Source organism: Oxyura jamaicensis, chromosome 19 (genome assembly GCF_011077185.1).
Source record: "Oxyura jamaicensis isolate SHBP4307 breed ruddy duck chromosome 19, BPBGC_Ojam_1.0, whole genome shotgun sequence".
Classification (NCBI taxonomy): Eukaryota; Metazoa; Chordata; class Aves; order Anseriformes; family Anatidae; genus Oxyura; species Oxyura jamaicensis.
Window position 1 is genome coordinate 8617126 of NC_048911.1, and position 23431 is coordinate 8640556.

The 23431-nt window shown below is 37.1% G+C and overlaps 1 protein-coding gene across 5 annotated transcripts in view; it reads left to right on the plus strand.

Moving 5' to 3' along the window:
• BRIP1 (BRCA1 interacting protein C-terminal helicase 1) overlaps positions 1-23431 on the plus strand; it is a 57101-nt gene that overhangs the window by 14882 nt on the left and 18788 nt on the right. For all 5 annotated transcript variants that reach the window (XM_035343266.1, XM_035343269.1, XM_035343268.1 and 2 more), the window contains 6 exons: positions 912-1044; positions 1548-1699; positions 2317-2488; positions 2614-2751; positions 3146-3307; positions 23145-23304. In XM_035343266.1, the coding sequence (XP_035199157.1) occupies positions 912-1044; positions 1548-1699; positions 2317-2488; positions 2614-2751; positions 3146-3307; positions 23145-23304 (917 nt within the window). The remainder of the gene's footprint in view (positions 1-911; positions 1045-1547; positions 1700-2316; positions 2489-2613; positions 2752-3145; positions 3308-23144; positions 23305-23431) is intronic.

Here is a 23431-nt window from a genome sequence, read left to right on the forward strand (position 1 = left end):
TTTTTTAATTGTTCTGTTGTGCAAATGATTTACAGCGACAGGGCAGGAGATCTGGAACTGAAACAGTTACTAAGCCTTGTTGCTTTATTTGATAACGAGTAACTGATTTTGCAGATACATATTTTGAACTATTGTAGAAATGACAGCTGTCTTTCTGATGCCTCCTGCTGGTTGATGAAACAGACAGCTTCGGCATTTCCTGAGAAAGAGGGAGCCTGCCTGCTTTTGTAGACAGAGGGAAACATCTTGTAATTCTGGAGACATACTTAGGTAGATAAAATCGTAGCTGTGCTGCAGATTAGATGATCTGCATGTTTACATCCTGCTTTTAGAAGTCCTATCACCTACTGCATTGTCAGTATGGTTATAATTCTGCTTAGTTTTCAAGTTGTAGCAGAATTATGAATATCTGTAGCTAGGTTAAAATAGGCTATTTGTATTGTCCAACCCTCCCTTACCGTGTATAGATATTAAAAGGAGTCATTTCGTGCCTCAAGATTTGTTTAACAGGGAAGTCTGCAATTGAGAGGATGACAAACAGAGTAATGAGTGGTTTTAAAAGCACAGCAGAAATCTTTCTTAAATGAGCCTGCCATCTTATATCATAAGTAGAGATTATATTCTAATCCTTCTTCCTTATTATAAAGATATTACATGATGATAAAATACAAATATATGGGAACAAGTTTTCCTCTCACTTCATTGAGCTGCCTCAAGAGCAGCTTCCATAGGCATCGTTTCAACAGTGGAAAAACTGGCGTAAGGAAGAGCAGGATTCAGCTACTTAGATGCAGCTTTTATCACCTTCATCTCAGAAGTGTGGTGCTATTTTTCGAGGTTCAGTTCGTTTTGTACTTGGAATGTATCTCTAAGTTTATGCTAAAATTATTTCTGATTTCTCTCTTTCACAGCTGGTTAAAGGAGAGCTCTAGCCAACTTGTAGAAAGAGGGTATGAAACTTCCTGCAAGGTTTGGAGTGGAAAAGAAATGCTGAACATTTTGCACAAAATGGGAATAACCAGTATTACTTTTCCCATTTTACAGGTAATGCTGTAAGCTCTATAAATCAGTACCAGACATGTTAAACATCTTAAAGTACCCATAAACTAAATGTTAACACATCTGTTACTTTACTGCAATTTTGAAAAGCTGTCTAAAAATTATACATGATGAAAACCAGGAGTAATCCATTTAAGCTACGGGAACTTGTGGAGAATCTGCCTTTTAAAGAATAAAACTGATCATATACAATTATTGAAATCGAACTGGTTAGTCAGTGATAGCTTTGTCTGTACTATCCATCTACGTTTTTATTGACTGTTGAAATGTACTTAGAGTATTTTCAACCTCATCTGTCCTTTTTTGCGTAAGCCAAATATGTTAAAAGAATTGTTAGTTTTCCTTTTCAATTCTGTCTTCAGTCTGACTTTATAGGTGGCTTACGTAAACTTTTAAAGCAGTGTGCTAGTTGTCTTGTATCTGTGTTAGCTTTGCTTTTGAGAAGATAACTGAGAATGTTAATATGGAATTTGTTTTGCCTCTTATAGAAACACCTTTCTGCTATCTTGGAAAAAGAAGAAAAAATATCTATGTTTGGTAGAGAGGAGCTTATTGAGATACCGATTGTGAGCCCTGCCACACAGATTGTGCTAAAAGGGTTATTCATGGTTCTTTTCTGTCTTTTTAAAGATAATAGCAGGTCAGTGCAAATACATAACCTGAACAGTGTGGTGGTGTTCAGTTCAGCTTACCAAATCGCCCATTTCATTTGAGCAACATTTTGCTATAGCGTCCAGCTTCTGAGCAAAATCAACATTTCAGAAAGCTTTGGAAAAGCTACTTATTTGGGAAGAATTTATTGAGAATTAATTTAAATACTATCAAAATGTGTTTTTTCATTCATGAATGAATTCAAATGTTGAAGAAATTTATTTGAGGGTTAGAGGTAAATTTTCTTGATGCATTGCCAAGTTAAGTATCATTTGACTGTTGGATACTAATGTCAGCAGTTAGTAAAGCTTCCTGATTTAAAACTTATTTTAAAAGTTTTAATCATTGTGAAGCTTCATTATTTATCTAAAAGGGAAACTGGCAACTGCTGAAATTTTAAACCTAGAGCAGAGTTACCTACTTCTAGTGAATGTTTTATAGACTGCACAGTCCACAGCTTTTTTTTTTAGACAATATAGTATATGAGATTATTTTATAAGCTTTAATCATAAATGCCTTGTAGCAATGCTTTATTTGATTTTTATGAGCTTAATGCTTACAGTTTGTTTAATTGTAGTTAATTAATATTTATCTATCTCTGTATAGGTATGCGGAGGACTACAGAGTTGCTCTACAACAAACGTATACTTGGATGAATGAAAACCAGCCTGATGTTTCAGATTCCAGTGCCTTCTTTACAAATACCAAACAGAAAAGAAAAGCGCGTCATAAAACTGTAGTCCATGTGCTTAATTTTTGGTGCTTGAATCCCGCTGTGGTAAGCTGGGTGGGAAGTAGAAGAGCTTAAGTGATTTTATATGTATATGATAGCAAATACATCTAAGATCTTAAAGTGATTACACATCCATTCTCTGAATTCCTTCTTTTCTCTCTCTAACTTAGGCTTTTTCAGACTTAAATGATGTCAGAACAATTGTTCTGACATCTGGTACGCTCTCTCCGATGGATTCATTTTCTTCAGAACTTGGTGTGAAGTTTTCTATTCAGCTGGAGGCAAATCATGTTATTCGGAACTCACAGGTAAACTCTCCTGAGGTGTAATGCTGCCTGTTGTGAAATGAACAGTAACTTGCAAATAAAAATGGTGGCAGACTCCGTCTGTAAGTAGGAAGGAAATGTATAGAACAGACTGTTATGTAGATTAATGCAATTGTAAGTTTTCAAATGAAAAAGAGAGCAATACTTAGACATCCCCTCTGTGGGAAAATCTGAAGCTATGCTGTTTTGGTAATAACCATCTCATCTCAGTTATTGCACTCTCGCTTCTGTTTTTAAGTACTCAAGCTCATTTGCTGAGAAATAATCTCAATATTTTTCTTCACATTTGAAGTTTCATTATTTAACATAATGTAATTTCATACAGTTACTGTCAGTGTCAGTTTAGTATTAACTTATTAAATTTGAAATACGCCAGGTTTGGGTTGGTACCATTGGAGCAGGCCCAAATGGTCGGAAGCTGTGCGCCACATTCCAACATGCAGAGACCTTTGAGTTCCAAGATGAGGTGGGAGCACTTCTGCTTGCAGTGTGTCAAACAGTTGGCCAAGGAATTTTGTGTTTTTTGCCATCCTATAAGGTAAGGAAATTTTACTTCATATTTTCCCCTTAATAAACATACACTCTACTTGAAAAAAAAGTGTTTTTTTTTTTTTTTTTTTTCTTTAAGCATCAATATCTATGAATGTTTATAGAATATATATATTGTAATAACAATTATATTGTAATTTCTTCAGTCTCGTTGGCTGGCTTGCAAATTTGTTTTCGTGAAAAAGCAGGCTCATACTTGTTTTCAACAGTATTTGTATCTCAGTTAATATAAAAGGAGTACTATTTTTTTATTATTTTTTTTTAAAGCCAGACTGATCTGCATTTTTTTCTGCAAAGCAAGGAGTTTTTTTCCTTCTCTGGGTGTCTTTAAAGCATTGCAGTCATCAGTGCAGTTACTGACAGTAACCATTAGGTGACCACATTAGACCAGGTAATGTGCAATCAGTGAAAAAAGCAGATTACTGACTATAAATTTATTTAACTTAGCTCACAAAACTATGCACTTATACACAATGTTAGCAATCTGTAAATACATTTTGCATTCAATTTATTTTATTAAGGAATTTGAGGGCATATGTCAGTTTTCACTATCGTTACTATTTTTTACTAAAGTGTTTAACGTTAAGCAGTACGTGATAGTTGATCTTATTGTATACAAACCTGACAAACACCTCTGAAAGTTTTTATGAGAATAGTAATCTGAATTGAAAGTATGGAGAGACTTCGTAATGACATTTAATAAAGAAGGAAAGAGATTGCTGGACAGCTCTGGTACCCTTCCCCCCCTCACTGCCCTTATGCTTCACTGAAAGGTCACCTAGCTAAACACGTTGAGTGTTTTTTCTTTGTGGGAACACTTCCATGAACCCAGTGAAAGTATTGATAAATATAAATTGCAGACAATTGAAGGATGATATTTTAAAATCACATTGCCAATATCTTTCTATGGATGCCCTTTTTCATTCCACTTCTTCTTTTATTCTGGATTGGGTTGCCTTTAAGACTGAGAGATTAATATGTTGAAAATACAGAATAATGTAAACATAAGCATATTAGTGCAGGGAAAACAAGGCATTTTTCTTTCATCATCCTACGGAATATTGCTTATCTGCACGTTTGCATTTCAAAACTGCTTTTCAGAGACTTTCACGGGGAGGTTGCTAGATCTCATCAAAAACTGCACCTTTTAAAGAAATGGTTCAAGTCTATCAAGATGGCAATAACATAGCTGGTCGGGTACCTCACTGAATGAACTATTACAGGTTAAGCAAATTTTTGAAGGTATCGGATTGTTTTATGAATTGCACTTTCTACTTCTGAATAAATGGGGAAAAAAAGTCTTAAGTGTCTTAGAACTTAAGTGCAATGCTCTGAATTTGGAGTGCCATCAGTGTATCTCTTTTCTATCAAGTTGAACTGATGGAGTTAGAATTTAGGCTTGTACCCTGGATTGCAGTTTGATTAGTTACAGATGTGTTTTTCAGTTCAACATTCCATTTTAGTTTTAAGAATTTCTGGTTCAGCAATGATGTTCTTTGCTCTGCATGTCTACAGAAGCCTTGCTTCTTAGATGGCTCTGTCTGTTTCAGTACTTCCCTTTCATGCACATTTTGGCCTGTTTGCCTGAAAATCTTTGTTAATTATCCTTAAGTATTTGCTTTGTAAATAATGTTAACTTCATTTTTCTGCAAATCCCATTTTAACTTAATTCAAGTAGTAAATTGTATGTTACTTTCTTTGATTGCATATAACAAGAGTGCTAGAGACAGAAATTACATTTTACTGCACTGTCATGCAATTCACTTTGGATTTCATAGACTTTAATTCATTTTAATGAAATATACCTATATTTCCTTTTCTGTTTCGAGAATTGTAAATTAACACTTTCTGGCCTCAGTCATTGGAAATAAAAAGGGTGGAGGTATAACGCTTCCAGCAGGAAACAGAAGTGGAGAACCCAGTCATGATGCAGTGTGTCATGATGAACAGTTTGGGGAGCCTAGAGCCAGGAGATGAGCAGTGTTCTCTCCCTGCTTGTCCTGTTAGAACACAATTACACAATGTCAGAAATAAAATATAATTACAGCAGATGTAGAACAAACTAAACCATCTCAACTTCTCCCCAGTCCAGAAGTCAAGGGGATTTTATAAGTAATGTTTCTTCCTCTGTATTTTGCCTAGAATTTCAGCTCGCTTTGTCAATGCCAAAGTAATCAACCAGCATCAGGTGAAAATGATGACTGATGTATTTGTGTTAGAGCTGGTGAAACCAACTCGACCAGAAATATAATGATCCGTTTCAGACTTCTGAAGTGCTTAATAGAAAAAATCTTACACTCAACAAGAAGAGATACTTGAAAGTTTCTGTGTGCAAATAAATGGAGGGCAAGTAAATTTCCAAGTGTCACCACATTAACCTAGATGAGAAAACTGGATGCTTCTTATAGAACATCAGAGGTGAACGTTATAAATGTCACCAAATTACGTTGCTGTAGGAGCTAGCGTATTGGTCACGTAGTCCTTCCAGTGCCAATGTGTGCAGAAAACATCCATTAATGGCTTCCATTTTTTTCTGTTAGTGTTTCTTCAGGTAGATTGTGACCTGGGAGATTTTGGATTTCTTTGAAAAAGTTGTCAGCTGCCAGGAGGAGTTAGCAGTCACTTGTCTATATTTTGCTCTGACAAACAATAGCCTTAAATCTTTGATATATCATCCATACTTCTGCTACAAGGCAAAGAGATGCTGTGTAGTTTCTTAGCTCTGTAGCAGCCAAGTGACCTGTAACTATCAAAATTAAGAGCTTCCCACTGTCATCCAACACTTGAGAGAAACTGGAAAGAAAACCACCACTGCCTTTTGTTTGGTTGTGTTTTGTTTGCCCATGTAACAGTGTTCTTCTTTCTTTATCTCCCTTACTTTTGTGCTCAATTACCACATTTTACTTTTAATTGGTAGTTCTCTGGGGTAGGCATGATGCCTAACATGCATGTTTGCAGGATGACAGGCAATGCAAAGCCCAATCTCAACCTTTTGAGCATCCATTCACTGACGTAGCTGTAATGAAATGTATGTGTGGCATATAAAGTAGAACTTTGTTATTGCTTCACGTTTCAATGATGGTTGTATGCTTTTTGTGTAAGAAATTAATACTTAGTTTTCCACCAGTCATATGAAAAACATTTTATTGGCAGATATTTTTTTATTCGTTAACAGTTGAACAGTCTAAAGCTATGCTAGTGTTAGTAAAATAACAAATTTCTTGAAAAATGAAATGAGACCAACTCCTTTCTCATCCATGTCACTGAACTGTTATTACCTAAGAAAAATAATAATTTGCCTGTCCCTTTTTTATTTTTTTAAATGAAAAAATATTATATACAGCAAATATTTGAGATCAATAATGCAATGGAGGAAAAAAGTATGAGCAGGAAACAATGCATCAGATAATACGTCTCCATGTTTCGTAGTTTTCTGTTATAAACAGCTGTGATGCCATGTTTCAGAATGGTCTACAAATAACACGATTTTTTGTAATTATCAAACTTCTGTCATGTTGACCTCTTCTTTTTTTATATATATAAAAAAGCATTATCTTAACATATACTAAATAGCCATCATCCCGGTTGCTTTTTAGGGATACTTAAAAACATGCTGTTGATACTGTGCAACAAAAATGCATTTATGTGAAAATCAGTAGCAACTCCAGGAAAAACACTCTATAAAAGAGAATATCAGAAGGTGAAAAGATTACTCAGAAATCTAAGATGCTTTTAAACAAGATTAAGATAAGGACCATTAGGGTTCATGTCGCCGACCTGTCTGCATTAAGATATATCTTGCCTGGTGCCTGCATCTTAGATGATTCATTCAATATGTGTCATATCAAAGTCAAGGTATCCAGCAAGGAGAAAAATGCTAATGCTTATAAATTTTAGTGATAATCCATCATGATGAATTAACTGACCTTTCTTTAGTAGCTCTTTTACAAAATAAGCTTTGGACAATAATGTTAATGTGTTTTTTTTTCCTGTCTTTTTTTTTTTAAGGCATTGTTGGTTAATTTGTATCTGCTAATTGTTGAGTCATAATTTGGAAGTAAAATTTTTAAAATAAGATAAAATAAGATACTTGCTCAAAAGGCTTTGAAAGACTTAGTTCTTAAGTTTTACCGATGAAAAGGTGAGTATTCTTTGCTTGAGAATCAAAGATTTGCTTAGTACTTCCTCCCACACCTTTCAGAGGTAGTGTCTGAGCACTTTTCTCTCTATTTTTTTTTCCCTGACTGACTTCTTTCTAGTAAAGTTAGTCAGTACATCCTACAGAAGGCTCTCATACCTCCTGTACTGGGGATGGTTTTGCGTTTTTTGTTTACCTGTCCTTCATTGGGAGCTGGAGTTGAAGAAAAGGAAAACAGAACAGGCAAAGAGAAGGAGGAAACGAGAGTTACAGGACTAATTGAAAGCACTGCTCCATTATTGAGCTCGCGCTTTCGTAGCTAAGGATATAATTAAAAGCAAACAAAACCACCAAAAATCATTTTAAGTCACTTTATCGCAGATGCTGTTGGACTTGAGGCTTAACTGTAAGGATGAATGTTTGCAGTACAGTCAGCTGACAGGCAATGCGGATTGTTCTGCAAATTCATATTTCCTGAAATTTCAGGTGTGTTTTGTAGGCACTATGTCATATTCTTGTGTTGATGGCTAAGAAGATTCAGGAGAAAAACATCCTGTAATTGTTCATTGAACAAGGTCACAGAAATCTCAGATTTTAAGAACTAAGCAGTGTTCTGGTAACTCAGCCATTTAATCAAAATTTAATAGATCTCTTAATTGTATGACTTGATCTCTAGTGAGGCTTGGAACTTGTTAGTTTCCTGAATTTTGATAGTTGCTTTATGAATTACTCATAGACACTTTTTATGGCATCAAGCAAACCAAGTGATCTTAAGAAGAAAATAGTATTTTATCAGTATTTTGGCTTTATGCCCCAGCAGAACATCACCTTGGGCTATATTTGATCTAAAGTTGATTGTTCTTTTCCCTTATTCTGTAGAGGGTATGAAGTTCATTCAGTAATTTGGGCTTGGCATTGATGCAGTTCTGCTTTCTTAGTTTAACTGCAATAAATGTGAATGATCAAGAACAGTAATGCTATGCAAATGTGTTTTCTGTTCTGATTAACACAAATCTGGATTATTATTTTTTTCCCCTCTCATCTCAATTGCATTTGGTGCTCTAGAACCCCAAATGCAATCTGTTTCAGTTTGAAGCAGAACACTTCCATATGCACTGCTGCTGATGGTAGGTTACCAGGAGCTGGTTTGGAACGTCTGGGGTCAAAATCCAGACATCCAAGCCTCTGAAGTCATGTCTAATCTAAAAGGTGGGAGATTTTTATTTCTTTGAGTCTGGAGCACAAACCAGTTCCCAATTTTTATCCCACTATTTCAAATTTCAAGGTAATAGGTGTAATCAGAGAGTAGTTCTGCCATGTTTAGTTTTCACTTTTCCATGTAAGTGAATGAATTTTATGCAGAATTTATCTGGAACCCCACTGCTGGTTTTGAGCGGACTGAGACTCCTCGTTTTCAGTTGAGGTAATTACTTGGAATAAACAGAAGGGACCTGCATTTAACCTCTTAATATTGCACTTTTCTGCCATTGCACCGCAGCGTGTCTGCGTTGGATATGAGCACAAGTCCTTGACTATACGGTCTCATGGCCTGGACATAAATGTGCCACTCCTGTATGACAGGCTGAGGGAGGGATACAGTTTCAATATTAATTCTGAATGTCTGGCTCTTCTTAGGCTAAGACAAATCCCCCCCCCCCTTTTTTTTTTTTTTTACTAGAAATTGTTTGAGATTGGTAGAAAAAAAACTTAAGTAGTTTGTCAGAGTGGCAGAAAATGAATTGATCATAACAAAAAAAGAACAGAATACTTTCATTTCTAAAACTTACCTGAAACACAGTTTTGTAAGTAAATTATAAGAAACCCATTTCTTCCTACCATCAGTAAAAAAAAAAAAAAGCTGCCTTCTGACAACTTTTACTTATTTAATAAATTACTTCAATAAATTTACAAAAGATGGTAGTCTGTTTAGCCAGGCCTATTAAAAGCATTAAGATTTGAGCACTGGCTGTTAAAATGAGTAAATGGCAATATCACAAAGTTAAACAAATGCCAAAAAACATTTTCCAGAGTACTGGGATTGTAACAATACCATTAATGAGGGCAAAGAGGTTTTAATGCAATTTGCACATTCTAAAGTTTCAAAAAGAGGTTTTGAGTTAGTGCATTATTAATGTTCTGAACATCTGGAACTGTGTAAGAGCCATAGACATTGAGCAAGTGCAGGGTTTCCCCACTAGGTCTGATGCTGACTGATTTCCTCCCTAGCGAAAAGGTTGTTTTAAGAAGTTTGAGACAGTAAAATGACAATATCCAGATAAGAGATAAACATTCCACAGCGTCTTTTTGCTTGTAACGTGGATGGAGGAAAAATTGGAAGCCATTAGGTTTGTGTGGTTGAAAGGTGAATTTGAAATTAAATGGGAAAATTACTGTTTGCACCACAGATGGTTGCTCTGTGGTGTGGTCGCACTGCTTGCAGAAGACTGATGTGAGGAATTATCTGGTGCCACCGGTGGGCTCCAGAAGATTGCCCATGTTTTTCTGTTAGTTTTGTTTAGGTGTAGGATGCAGAGAGAAATGCTTGATCAACAGTAATATTCACCTTGATGTTCTTGTTGACAGCTGTAGGAGTATGTTGAGGAAGAGATTTACTCCTGTAAATATTTGCAAGATGTAGGAATGTTTGCACCCAGTGTGTTTTATGGCAGAATTTTGTTCTTTGAAGTTGCATAAACATTAACTTTCTGCGTAATTTTAACACTACAGAATGTAATTTAAAATATTATGGGAAAGAGTGCGTGTCTGTAGCTTTAGATGTCATAACTATAGCTAATATCCAGCATCACATTCACTGGGATGAAAAGAAAGGCCTTAAACAGGCTGGCATATCAGAGGTAAGTTATGAAATAATTGTAAATTAATAATGATACTCACTTTCTGCGCAGCATTTGCTTCCTACTCTCAAGGGAAAGGCATTCTCTTACTTCAGAAGCCTGATTTGTTTGAGCCAAACAGCTGCACTGGTGCTATTACAGCATGTAAGAAACCCTAAAACCAAGAAGAGACTTCAGGGAATAGAGTTCTGTCATCCTTGCTATCTCAAAGTACCTAATAACAGAAGTAGAGCAAAATGATGGGAGAGTAATTAAACAATGTGGGAGAAGCTCGCACTGTGTCTCTGTCCTGGCACTGAGGGCTCTATGCGATGCCCCCCTGGAGGTTTTTTTTTCAGTGACTGCAGGCTGCTGAGGTAGGTCTCATGACACTGAAGTGACCCTTTTTTTAAAAACAACAACAACAACAACAACAAAAAAACAAAAAAAAAATTATTTGAAAAAAAAAAAAAAAGGCTTATTGCCAGATTCTAAAGCTGTGTCTTTTGCCTTACTCTGATGAAAATCTAGGAGAGTGATTTCTGTGTGATGGGGCATAACTCAGGGTAAATAAGTGGTCTAAAATAGCTGTTTTTTAATGACTCAAAAACTATGCATTTCAACATTTGTACCTAATAAACGGAGATGGAATTTTGTTTTACTTGTTGACCGCTGTTTTTTTCGTTGCTTGTTTTTCACTCTCACTCTGCACTCATGGGTTTCTTTCTGATCTTTATCTCAGCTTCCTCATGTTTTTATGGTTTTTGTTGCTCCCATTAATCATATACAATATCTTTACTTTCAGTTTTATTCTACATTTTTTCCATCCTTTAAAGTTTTAAATGTCTGTAATATAAACTGTCTAAGTATTGGGGCCCTTGCATTCATCCAACAGGCCAGCTTTCAGGCTTGGTGTGCATTATCTGAGGTGTCTTCTGAGAACTACAATGGCTCCTGTAAATCTTACTGCAATTTCTGAAGTCTACAGTTTCAGTTTTTCCCATTGACTTGGGCATAGCGAAGAGACGTATGTAAAAATCGCTGTGCATGATGGAGGAGTTCAGCCCTTCCATCACAACACTCTTTTCACTGAAGGCTTCTGGTAGCATTGCCTCAAATAGGAAAGAACAGTAGCAGAGGGAATAGTGAAGTTTATAGAAAAGAATTACAATGATTATTCTATAAACAGGTATGTAATCTTTACCCTCCAGTTCTGTTGCAAGCCTCCTCTTTTCATGTCATCAGTTTAATCGAGTTCCTTTGCCAAGCTAAATTTGAAGATGGAGCTGACAGTTCACACCCTGGCAAGATCATTTCTTGTATAATCTGGGAGGCTGCAGCAGAAGCATTTCCCCAAGTTACAGAGCCAGAGTGGTGCTGAATTCCATTCCAGAGGACTAACTGAAGTGCTGTAAAATAGCTCCTATACTCCCAAAGCTGGTGCTTGTTTTATTATTATGTTTTCACTTAGAATTTTTTAGCCTCCTAAATTGTGGGTTTATTTACCTATTTATTTATTTGTATTCATTGCTTGGTTACTGGGGGCTTTTGACAATGCACTTGTGCTACAAAGCAGGCCAAGAAAACTTTTGGGATGGGTCAATGATAATTTTATATCTTTCAGGCTGATGACTGACAACTGGAGTAGTTGCACAAGATTTGTTTTCTTTCTTAAACAGTATGGCCAGATCCTAGATAGGCACTCGGGTGCTGTTGGCTCAGGAGAGGTTTCCCACTTTATCTTCATGAATTTTACCCTCTGTGAAGAATGAACAAATATACTTTCTGTGCCTTACTGGGCTGGTACGGTGACTAGCAAGGGGCTTGCAGTTATTAAGCGCTCTGTGGCACTTGCTTTTTGCATAGAGCAGCTGTACTTTGTGGTAGCACCCGCACAGGGTATGAAACAGAATCTATAGCGACAGTCTGTGGCAGGTTATGGGCTATTACGTGTATAAAAGATAATATTCTGGACTGTTAGATGAGTGCTTTCCTTGTGAATTTCACACCCTGAGAGCGGTGCACTTTAATATTTTATTGCGCTGTTAGTTGAAATACCCCGAGCATACAGCATCAGGAAAATAAACTAAAAACCTATTACTGTTCTCACTTCTGAGTTCTGAATTGTCGAAGTGCTGCAAGCTGAGTTGTTGTATCTAGTTAACACGTGCTCTAATTTCCGTTGTAATTGACGCTTTCTGCTTCCACATTTTTCCTACCAATTAAGTAGAAACTGCCTTGGAAATGGATTTTCACGGTCAAGCAGTGGCTGCGCTCAGTTTGTGAATGACCGAGTCCAAATACTAAATAGCAAGTACACTCAGCGTCGTTATTCCTTGGGAGCCTTTAATAGAAGGAAGAGAAATCATGTTGGAAAAAAATAGTTAATAAGGAACAATAGACATAATCATTATTTTATAGAAGGTACATCTTGCACAGGTTCCTTTCACGCTACTGTTCTGTACCAGTGCAGCCTGCCAAGTCGTGGTCCCCTTCGCAGCTCTTAGAGGTTCACTGCCTGTTGAGGAAGATGTGCAACTTTGTGTGTGAAAAAGGCTATGTATGACATAACATAAACTTGTGAACGTATATTTAGGTAACAGGTTCTGTATCAGCAATGTGACAGCATATACGAGAACTGGAATATGAAGCACATTGAAGGGGGTACGTGGTCTGTTTCAACTGCAGAAAAATTCTACTTCCTTGGGAAACGTAAAATCTTGTCTTAGGAAATCATGACAGTTGCCAATTGGGTAAGAAAGTTTCTCTGTGATAAAATGATTTGTGAGATGGTGTGTTCCAGAGTATTCATTGCATTTTGACTTCACAGTCCATTAATGCTTTTTTAAATGCTGTCAAACATAACTTCCACAAAACATAAAACTTCAGTTTTATGGCTTATGAAGGAGAGTCAGTTTCTGAGATTTGTTCCTTATTGCCATTGGTGCAAAAAGTTTTCTCTCTCTGTATTTTACCATTTGCTTCATTCTTTGCCTTGATCTGAGATCGTGGTCCTACTTCCAAAGAAGAGGTTTCAGATGTCTCCAAGAATCAATGATGTTGTTCCCTGATAGAATTTGTCTTTACATAGTTACCAATTCCGAGCTGAGTGTTGTGCATACAGTACGTGGTTGTTGCTGAGAAATTCTCTTGGTTCTTTTGCATGCACTGATTTGCTGTATAACGAGGGAAAAAATGATGAAGGGGAAAGTCAAGAGAATATTTATTTAATATAATTTGGATTTGAATAGGATCATAAAAATTATTTAGTAACTACCTACAGGTGTAAAATGCCTCTGTAAATGTTTTTTCTTTTCATGTCAGTAGGTTAAAAGCTAAAACCTGTTCCTCTCCCCCTGCTGGAGTCAGTTCCCGGTGACAGGCACCTGACTGCCTCGGGTTCCTGTAGGAGCACTCGCAGACGTGGCCAGCCTCTCGCCTAGGTCTACGCGTCTCTTTGAACCAGTGGTCCCACGTGGCCCTGTGCTTCGCTGCTGATGTGCCACTAAGACAGCCTTGTCTTTTCTTTCTCTTTAGTCTGGGAAAAAAAAGAGGTCAGAGATGGCTGAGCTTTGTCTTTTACTGGTGAGGAAGAGGACAGCAATAGAGGATGCTGAGCTTATTAATGAGCAGTTAATATTCCATGTTTTATTCAGACCGGGATATAAACAATTCTTTATTTATAAATAGATTTTTCTGGAGAGCCTTTTTTGCATGAAGGATTGTTCTTTCATTGGAAAGCGTAGCGATAGCCTAGGGTGAAGGTACAAGTAGCTCTTGTAACACACAAAGGGTTGTCTTGGCTAATTTTAAAACCACAGGAAAAAACAAAAATGTTTTGAATCGGATTGTTTAGAAACAGCTGGGACAAAGCTCAAAGCCTTCAAAGGCTATCCAGGTTGTTTTGTAGTAAAACAAGTCGTGTGGTTTTTCTATTTTTTGGAAAAATATTTAATATATTTTTTAAAAAGCTTCTTTAACTGTAGAAGCAACGTATTAACCGTGTTATTCTAGAGTCTTTGGTGTGCAAAACATTTCATTTTTCATTACTGTTGTCGCCGTTCACATATTCCATTATTTAGGGAGGTTATTGAAAAATTGATGGTATGTTGGTACCAGAGAGACATCCTGTAGGCTGCAGTGTTGATTTATGGCACATGGAGCACAGTTCAGTGCTTCAGTTTCCTGCTGGGGAGCGGCACTTTGTCACTGTCCCCGAAGAAAAATCATACCAGTGAAATCCCCTGTGTTCCCCCCAAGTTGAGTGATGCATACTTTTCCTGCAAAAATGATTATGAATTATTCACCTTTTATTGTGCTGGAGTGTGCACATGGTGATCAGAATCTTGTTCATAATACAGAGTTTTTCCCCATGTTCAGGGTTTAGTTTAATTATGTAGCTGAGTTGCGCAGCAGCGTTCATCTGTTTCCCCCTGCCTCACGGTGTGCCTGCCAAGCCTGTGTGGGCTAGCAAAGGTTTTACCCCACGTTTCCTGACATATATAGATATCTCAACACAAGTCTTGGTCCTAAATGTTTTTCTTTTTTTTTTTTTTTTTCCCTTTAATATAAGGAAAATATATTTTATATTTATATATATCAATTATATTATATTTTCCTTTAATGTATTTTATTATAATCCTGTATAAGGTTGTGCTTGAGGAAGTATGGTACTTCTAAACTTAAAAAAATGGATTTTCCACACAAGTTCTTGAAAATCATAGATGCCTACAAGGTTTTATTCTTCAAACTGGTTTTCTGTCGTGAAGATACAATGAGATACCCCGGTGAAAAATCTCTTAAAGCTGATCCTGCGGTAGCGATACAGGTTTCCTGTTGAGGACCACTCATTTTGCTGTAACAGATGGAAAGGGTTAGCAGTCAAAAAAACTGCTTAACTTTTTTTTTCAGTATTTTCTATTCTGCAGTTACGGAGCATTTCATTACAGAGCCTCCATGACACTTTGAGAAAGGAAATCAGACAAATTGATCAGTCGTCTGTAAATGAAGTCTGGTTAAAAATGACACTTCTCTGCATAGCTGTTTGTAGCCCCACAATGATAAGAAGTAGCCAGGGAAATGTGCAGTAGAAAGGGCACATGGCCTTTCCTGGACAAGATTAACGCCTTTCTGTGGCCTGTGTCCATTACAATTCTGCATTAAGTAAGTTTACTTTTAGCATATAAAGAAAAGGTTACCTGTGCATGTGTATTTATATGCGCATCTGGTATTTTTCTCCAGCTACCCATTAACAGTGGGAAATTAACATTCCATTCCAAAAGTAGGTTTTATTTCATAAATGAAATATTTTGGGCACAGATATTTTACCGTTCTCTTTCAACTTGAAGTTTAATTGATTTTTTTTTGGGGGGGTGAATAGATAAGTTAGTATTTTGTATCAACTTAAATCATTCAAAAGAATGAATTTTAAATAGCTCCTTGTATTGTGTTAGGTACCTCCCCAAAACATGAAGAGGTTTCTGTGAATCAGTCTATTGCTTAACCTTTCACGAAAATCTAATTGAGTGCAAACAACTGCTTAAATAATTCAATGGGCTATGTTATTCTTGGCTGGCGTAGTCCCAGCCTGGTGTAATGCAAATGACTGGGCGTCGTGCAAAGTTGATTTTTTTCTTGGTGGTGAATGTGATTAGGAGTAAAATCACAGTTGAAAAAGCACACGAGGTGATTAAGAAGAAAAAAATGGAGAAGAGATAAGATAGAAATTAGCTCTGACAATTTATAAATCACTTGTAACTAAAAGATGCATGCTCTTAGAGTCTTCTTGAAAACATGTAATATTTGTGATGGTGTTTGTGAACATTATTGGATTTGGTTGTGGTCTCTGAGACATTCTTACTGAAGGACGTTATGCTTTTTATAGTGCTCTTTTTTATTAGTTCAAGAATACTATTTCTTGATTTATTTGAAAGATTGGAATAATGGTCATAAGAGTTTATCAGTTACTTGACCCAAATATTTTCCTTCCTGTTCCTCGAAGGAAACTCAGCTTTTTCCTTTTACCCAAATCCTTCCAGGCAATTAGCTGGCTCTTTGTCCCTTTAATCTTCTGTTCACATTTCATTACTGTTTGCTTTCTTCCTTCTGCCATTTCCTTCGTATTCACTTTTAACCTCAAATGACTTTTTTTTTTTTTTCTTTTAAATATAGAAATAGAGTTAAACTGCTGATCCCATGCCACCGCAATGACCTTGTCAACTGTTGCTTTCCCCAAATTGAAGGCTTCCTCCCGTCCTGGAGGTCAGCTGCATGGAGGATTCTGGGACACTTAGTACAAGGCATGACAGCCTTGTAGTTCAGACAGCCTTGGAGTAAATTCTAATACTTCTGTTTTCCAGGACGTCTCTGGTTCTTAAAAAAGTATTTTTACTAGGAGCTTGTAATACTACCATGGAAGTGATGTGAAAAAAGTAGGTGGAGTCTGGCAAAATACATTCTCCAGGGCTACTTCGAAATGACGTGCATTTAAGGCCACTAGTGTTTAAGCAACATACTAAATACATTTATTTAATGGCTGAATATATTTTGGGATTATCACTAATATAGAAGTGGCTTAATTCTTTCAAATAGAAGTAGAACATTCAAGCAGGTAATTAAGCATCACGCTGAGCAGACTAGAGCTTTGTGACCATGGGGAGAGTGGGTTGAAGAAAAAGTTGCAGCTGTAGGCAACCAGCTGAGTCAGCAAGCTGCCGTGTCCTGAAGGCTTATTAAAGGTAATGCAATACCTGTGGAATTAGATACATTATAAAAACATCTGTGCCTTGAGATCATCAGAGGATTACTTCTGTGGAAAAGATGATGTTCTTTATCCTAATAGCTTAAATTCACAGAAGGATCTGTCAGTCTATAGATTTATTTTTTTTTAAATATATATATGTATATTTTTTTCCCCCACTGGAAGGAAGAGAGGAGGCAGCTGATGCAGATGCAAACTGAATTGTCTGGTGATATATAAAGCAACCTGTACAGTTTACTTGCAGAAAGCCCAAATGGTGGGAAAGATTTTGTAGTAAAATGAGAAAACTTTTCTTTTTGAATGTAAGTTTTCCATGTGTATAGAGTAAATAAGGCCTTTTATTTATTTGGTTTTGACACCTGTTATTTTTCTGTCAAGGCACAAGTGCTTTATTGAAGGAAAAAAAAATTCCTATGCACTCGGTGTATAAATTTGGTGTCTACACTGCCTCCTCCGCTCCGCTGCCTCCTCCAGTGCTTTGTTGCTTAAAAAGCACTGAAGGGCTGAGTTATCCAATGTCTTGAAGCAGAACAAAGATTGAGATAAGTAGAAGATGGTGAGAGGAAAAAATACAGAATTTACTGTCTTCTGTTACAAGGAGGTATAAATTACATGTGGCATAGAACTTAAAATATATTTAAAAGGTTTGCCACACTGCTGGTGAGGTCTGCTGAAATAGTATGTTTTTAAAAACCCTTTAATAATATTAAGAAGTTTTAGTGTTAGATTTTTGGAGTACTGTATCTATGCTGTTCAGCTTTTTTCGGTTACTGAATGACAATATCCATCCGTTGCAGATACGCATCTCCTATGGCCTATTTAGTGATGTATTTTTTCTTTTATAATGTGTTAGTGAAATTGAAATGCTGGTAAGACGTTGCGTTGTATAGTAGGGAAAGGTATAAGAACTTATTAATGTATGTTTAAATTTAACATATGAAGGGATACCTGTTTCATTTTCATTAGTTTACTGGATTATTACTCAGATGAAAGTGGAAGAAACACTAGTTTCAAAGTGAGAACATCCATGGGAAAAACTTGTATTGTTTTATTTAAACGAATAGGTTTTAGTTTAGTTGCCTTTGGATAAAAGTTCCTTATTCTGATTTTTGTGGTTGATTCTGTGTACGTGTGGATTTTATGGCCCTTTTCATGGTGTAAGACTGACAAGTCTGGAAGAGCACAATTCAGTTTGACAGGTTCTCTTGTCTCTCTGAATCTAATTATCGTTGCCAAATTGTTCATCCTGTACGCATGGGGCGGTGCAGCTGGGTATGGGTCCATACATCTGCAGTTTCTTAAAATGTTTTTGGTACTGCAAAGTTAAAAGTGAATAAATCTGAGAGACTTTCTAGAAAAAGAAACCATTTGGTGGTCCTGAGATAAATTGTAATTTCCGTAGTGTGGGTAGGAGGTAAATAACATGGTGTATTTCAGTATTTGTAGATGAAATACTATTTTCTTCTCCATCTGCCAGGGCTTGGGGGAATCCCTTTATTCTGGGTTTGAACTCCCTAATCTTCCTGTCTGTAGTGTACTACTTTAGCCTAGCTATTTTTTGGAAGCACCTTCTGTGGTCGGTTGTAGGTGTCCAACAGGGAATGGCCCAGGTCAGTCTTTTCTATTCATTGTTTCTTCAGAAACCTCAGGTGTTACAAAACATAGCTGGAAATGGTCTTAAGGTGCATATGTCTACATTGCATTAGGACAAATGTAATACGCTTTTGAAATAAAAAGGAAAATGTTTATTACAAGATTTTAGCTGCTTCTAAAACTGCCACCTTTTCCTTGTGCCGTTTCAGATAAATGTAGAATTTTGGTGTGTATATACAGAATGTGCCTTAAGGGACTGAAATGGGAAAGATGATGCACGAGTACATCATTATAGCAACGGTGCACCTTTGTGTGTCACTTACGTTGAACGATAACCCTGCTTTCTGCAAGCGACTGCCCTGTTAATCCCAAGCGTATCAAAGCCCCTTCAGTTCTAGCAAAGCCGAGCCTGGTGCACTAGGTCCTGTTGCTCAGCCTCAGGGTTGGACAGGGATGTCTGCTTTCTGCTTCTGAAGTTTTCTGCTGACTGTGTGGAGAACTTCTGTTTGACCCTTCAGACACGTTTCCAGCCCACTGGAGACACACTTTGATTTGAAGCAGTGCTTATTCAAAAAGAAAATTCCAGTAGCAAACACACGAAGAGTTCTGCATGGGAAAAGGCTTTTAGATCAATGTTAGTCCCTCGAGAATCTCTGACTTTTTGCACTAACAGTGGTGCCAATACTGTGATTTTTATTAAGAAAAAACTAAGGATTGTTTCAGTGCTCTCCTCAGCTACCCTTTATATCCAAGTAACGATGAAAATGTTAAGTATCCTTAACAGTTGAAAAGTGAATTTCATATCATTAGGAAGCATTACATACAAACAAGACAAAAAAACACCGAAGTTCAGAGAAGGTGTTGGGTTTTTTTGGTGTGTAATGGCAGACTTCTAAGAGGGTTACCAGAAATTTGTGTAACTTTTGTGCACCTCAAAATACCTTTTGTTCAGTTGTCGTTATATAAGCGTATAGGTAACAAGACAGCACACACTTCTTAAAGATGCATGAGAATATGCAATGCAATTGTAACCAACAGTTATTATTAAAGAGTTAATAGATGTTAAACTAGCTAATAAAGCCAGAGGTATTTTATTCTCTCAGGGGCTACTTGGGTCACGAGTGGCTTCATTATCCTTTTATTCCCCCTGTACTGCTCTTGAACATCTTATAATATTTTGAACTGTTCCATAGCTTCCCCGAGCACTTCTTGATGAAGGGATTATTCCCGTAATCCCTTTTTACTCTACTAGCAAGGAGCAATCCATTCATTATGTCAACGAACGTTAAAATATTTAAGGAGTAATCTATGTAAAGAAAGTTAATAACAAGTGCTCGTAGCAGGACAAGAGCTGGGGAACTGTAAATCAAAATAAGTAGCTCATTGTGTCGTTGTGTTTTCCGAGAGACCCTCCCTCATCGCAGGTATTTGCTACTTCAAAAATCCCTGTCAGTGGTAAGGAATGCTGCAGAAAAAGTGCACTGCCAGATGATGCTGCAGCAGTGTGATGGCTGCAAGTTAACATCTCAGCTTCTTTAAGATGCTGGAAATTACAGTGAACTTGCCTTAGGGTAAAATACATTAAACAAATCTTCCATCTTGCTTCATGACATGGGAAACCTCTAATGCAGTTTTTGGCACCGTATAAAACAAAGCAGCGAATGAAAAGGAGCAAAGCTTTTCCTTCATGGACACAGGATGAGAGGATTTAGTTTAGGAGTACAACGTAATGGCAAGAGATGTTAAAACTTTTCCTCTGTTCCCAAACTCCAAGAGTGTTGGAAAAGATGCCTAAAAAGGGGGGAGGGTGGGGATGCTGACAAAGATGAACAGTAAATGAACAGTAAATCTAAATACTGAGCTCGTAGGTTCTATGGATCATAGCTTACAGGTGTCCTTCAGTAGAAGAAAGGAAAAAAAGGCAAAAAACTATCGAAGTAAACATCCTTCAGTGCATGGGAAGATGACAGATTCTATCTAACAAGATTTTCTGCTCTCTTGGAGGAAGACCATTTGTTAATAAACCATTTGAGAATCCATTTTTAGGGGATTTAATAAAATATACGCAGACTGCCTTCCACTGCAGAAACTATTATTCCCTTGGGTAGAAGAAGTGACTGACTGTGGGCATTAATGGTTGCTTCTTGTGATTCCTGGCATTATATCTTGCTCCCATTTGCACTTTTTCAACCTGAAGTGAAATAATTTTTGATGAGAATCTTGCATTTGATTCATAGCTCTTATGAGGCACGTATGTGTTTTATATTTTATTTATTTGTATTCGGTCATGTCCGTATTTCTGGTGGGTTTTGTGTCTGTTGCATGCGTATTGTGTGTGTTTGCACATATTTTTCTGCGTACAAGGAAGTTTCCATCTCCAGGAAGCTCCATTAAGTAGGGGAGGTAATAGCTTTCGTATGAATTAAATGAATGGTTCCATCCTTGCCAAGGATTTTCATGAATAATTTGCATGTTTTCATCCAAAAAAGTAGATTATTTTTTTTATTGTGATGGTTGCTGTCAATTAAACAAGAAACCTGAACCTCTTCTGGTCTGATTAAATGCTTGGAGGGGCTGGGCAGCCCACAAAAGAGAAAAGATCTTCTCTTAACAATATGGAGGAAGGCTTCTTAGTGCCATCTTTCCAAAGATGAATGGAAGTTACCCAGCTTTAAAATGTGAGAGAAATACAGTGGAATTGAGGGATTAAGTAATTTTTGTAAGGAAACTTGCCTTCCTGAGATGATCCAACAGGCTTTGGTTTACTTCATTACAAAACCATTTTTCTGATAAGAATGCTTCATGAGGTGTGTTTGTAAAATTTCCATTCAGTGACACCCAAACGTGTCCTGTCCCTACCATCTTAGTGCCCTCTTTTTGCCACGCGTGATAAACAGAGGCAGAAGTGAATTTAGCACAGCTTGTCAGGTGGATGCCCGGACAAGCATTAGGTTCATAGAAGGAAGAATGAAGTCTGAAAAGTTGATGATATTACAGTCAGGGGAAGCTCTAACAGATCTTAAATGGAGGTACTTAGAGGAATAATTTGATTCTCTTCTTTACCAGAATTATCTCCATATCACGGCCAAGAACGGAAATCTCAGTGGCAGGCTGTGCACGGCCAGATGCACAGCAATTGCTTGGTCATAATACTATGGCCCTTTATATACAAAGAGATGATGGACAGGATTCTGCCAGGAAATGACAGAGCTGGTAGAGAAGGAGACAAACACTGGGACAGATGCTTTTGGAAGAAATGATTTCTTCCCCAGTAACGTGTATGTGTAGGAGGCTGTTACTGCTGGTCACCGCTTGGTCTTCCTGTGGCTGCTGGAGAGTGGTGCCCTGCCAGCAGCAAGCAGGCGTAATTGTCAGGTTAAAAATGTGAACGCAGCTAGTCAAAATTCAAAAAGCAGCATGGTATTTCTCACCTCTGACCTGCACGTTCTTCAAGAGGGACCAATCCAAATACTTAATGCCAGAGAATAAATTCAGATCTTTGGCATTAAGAAGCTGAAATATGCAAGTGGTCTCTTATTAACAGAGTAATTCTGCAGCAGTCTAACCATACAAGATCCCTGGATTTTGGCTGGAGTGCATCAAAAAGGCAAGTGGGCCAGGAGCTGAGGGATGCTGTGGCTCCTTAAGCACTGCACTGGGACTAGTGCAGGTTCCAGCTGGAGCAGTTTGTGTAGCCTGAGGCAAAACAGTGAGAAAGTCTTCAGTGAGCGGAGCTGAGGGAAGTACAGACAAATTAAGAGCATAACCCGTGTTACAGAAACTGAGAATTTAAAATCTTCTGTACGTATGGATCTCGGTAACTCTACTGCACAGTATTAGTGACACACTAATGATCACTGAACAGTAAAATGAGTGAAATAAAGTATTTTCCTTCTGTCCACTGAACCAGATCACCTCAGTTCATTCTAAAATGTGTTGGTTGCCTTTCATTGGTCTTGAGGGCATTGCTGTGCACCATCGAGCAAGCATGTTAGGTAAAGGAATGACTTTTGCTCCCTATCTTGATAAAATCCAGTCTAAAAACTGATGAGAAAAGGGCATGTGATGACAGCTAACTGGAAATGACCCCCACCCATCGCACTTCTGTTTTCATGGTAATTTTACACTTTGATAATTTAGGTTTTTATAATGCAATGCATATTTTTCATTATGTTCACAGTAAATGTGTAACGAACTTCTTTGTTTATAGTATTTGAACACGTACTGATCTGGAGTAAAATATGCACAGTTCAGAATCTGGCAGATACAACAAAGCTGACAAAAGCCCTTCAAGAAGCCGAGGAGGCTGTTGATAAATGCTACATCTATGCAGATTTTAAAGTACTGAAATATTGTGCAAATTTAAGATGTAAATGTTTGTTTAAAATTAATTCAAAATTCAGTATGTAGTGAAACTTGTATTCATACATACAATAAACAAATAATTGTACAAAAGTATTTTTAAAAAAAAAAAAAAATAAGTGGATTTTTCTGTTTTCAGCTGTTGGACAAACTAAAAGATCGCTGGATGCACACTGGCTTATGGAGAAACCTGGAGCTGGTTAAGACAGTCATTGCAGAGCCTCAAGGAGGAGCGAAGAGTGATTTTGATGAACTGCTGAAAATATATTATGATGCAATCAAATGTAAAGGAGAAAAAGGTACTTTCTTCCCACATGTAACTGTTGATGCTGACTCTTTAGGTTAAAAACAAAAAGTGGGTGATACTTAATATGCTTAACAGAATAAGGTATGGATAAACAAAATTAACTTCAGCTTAATAAGTTA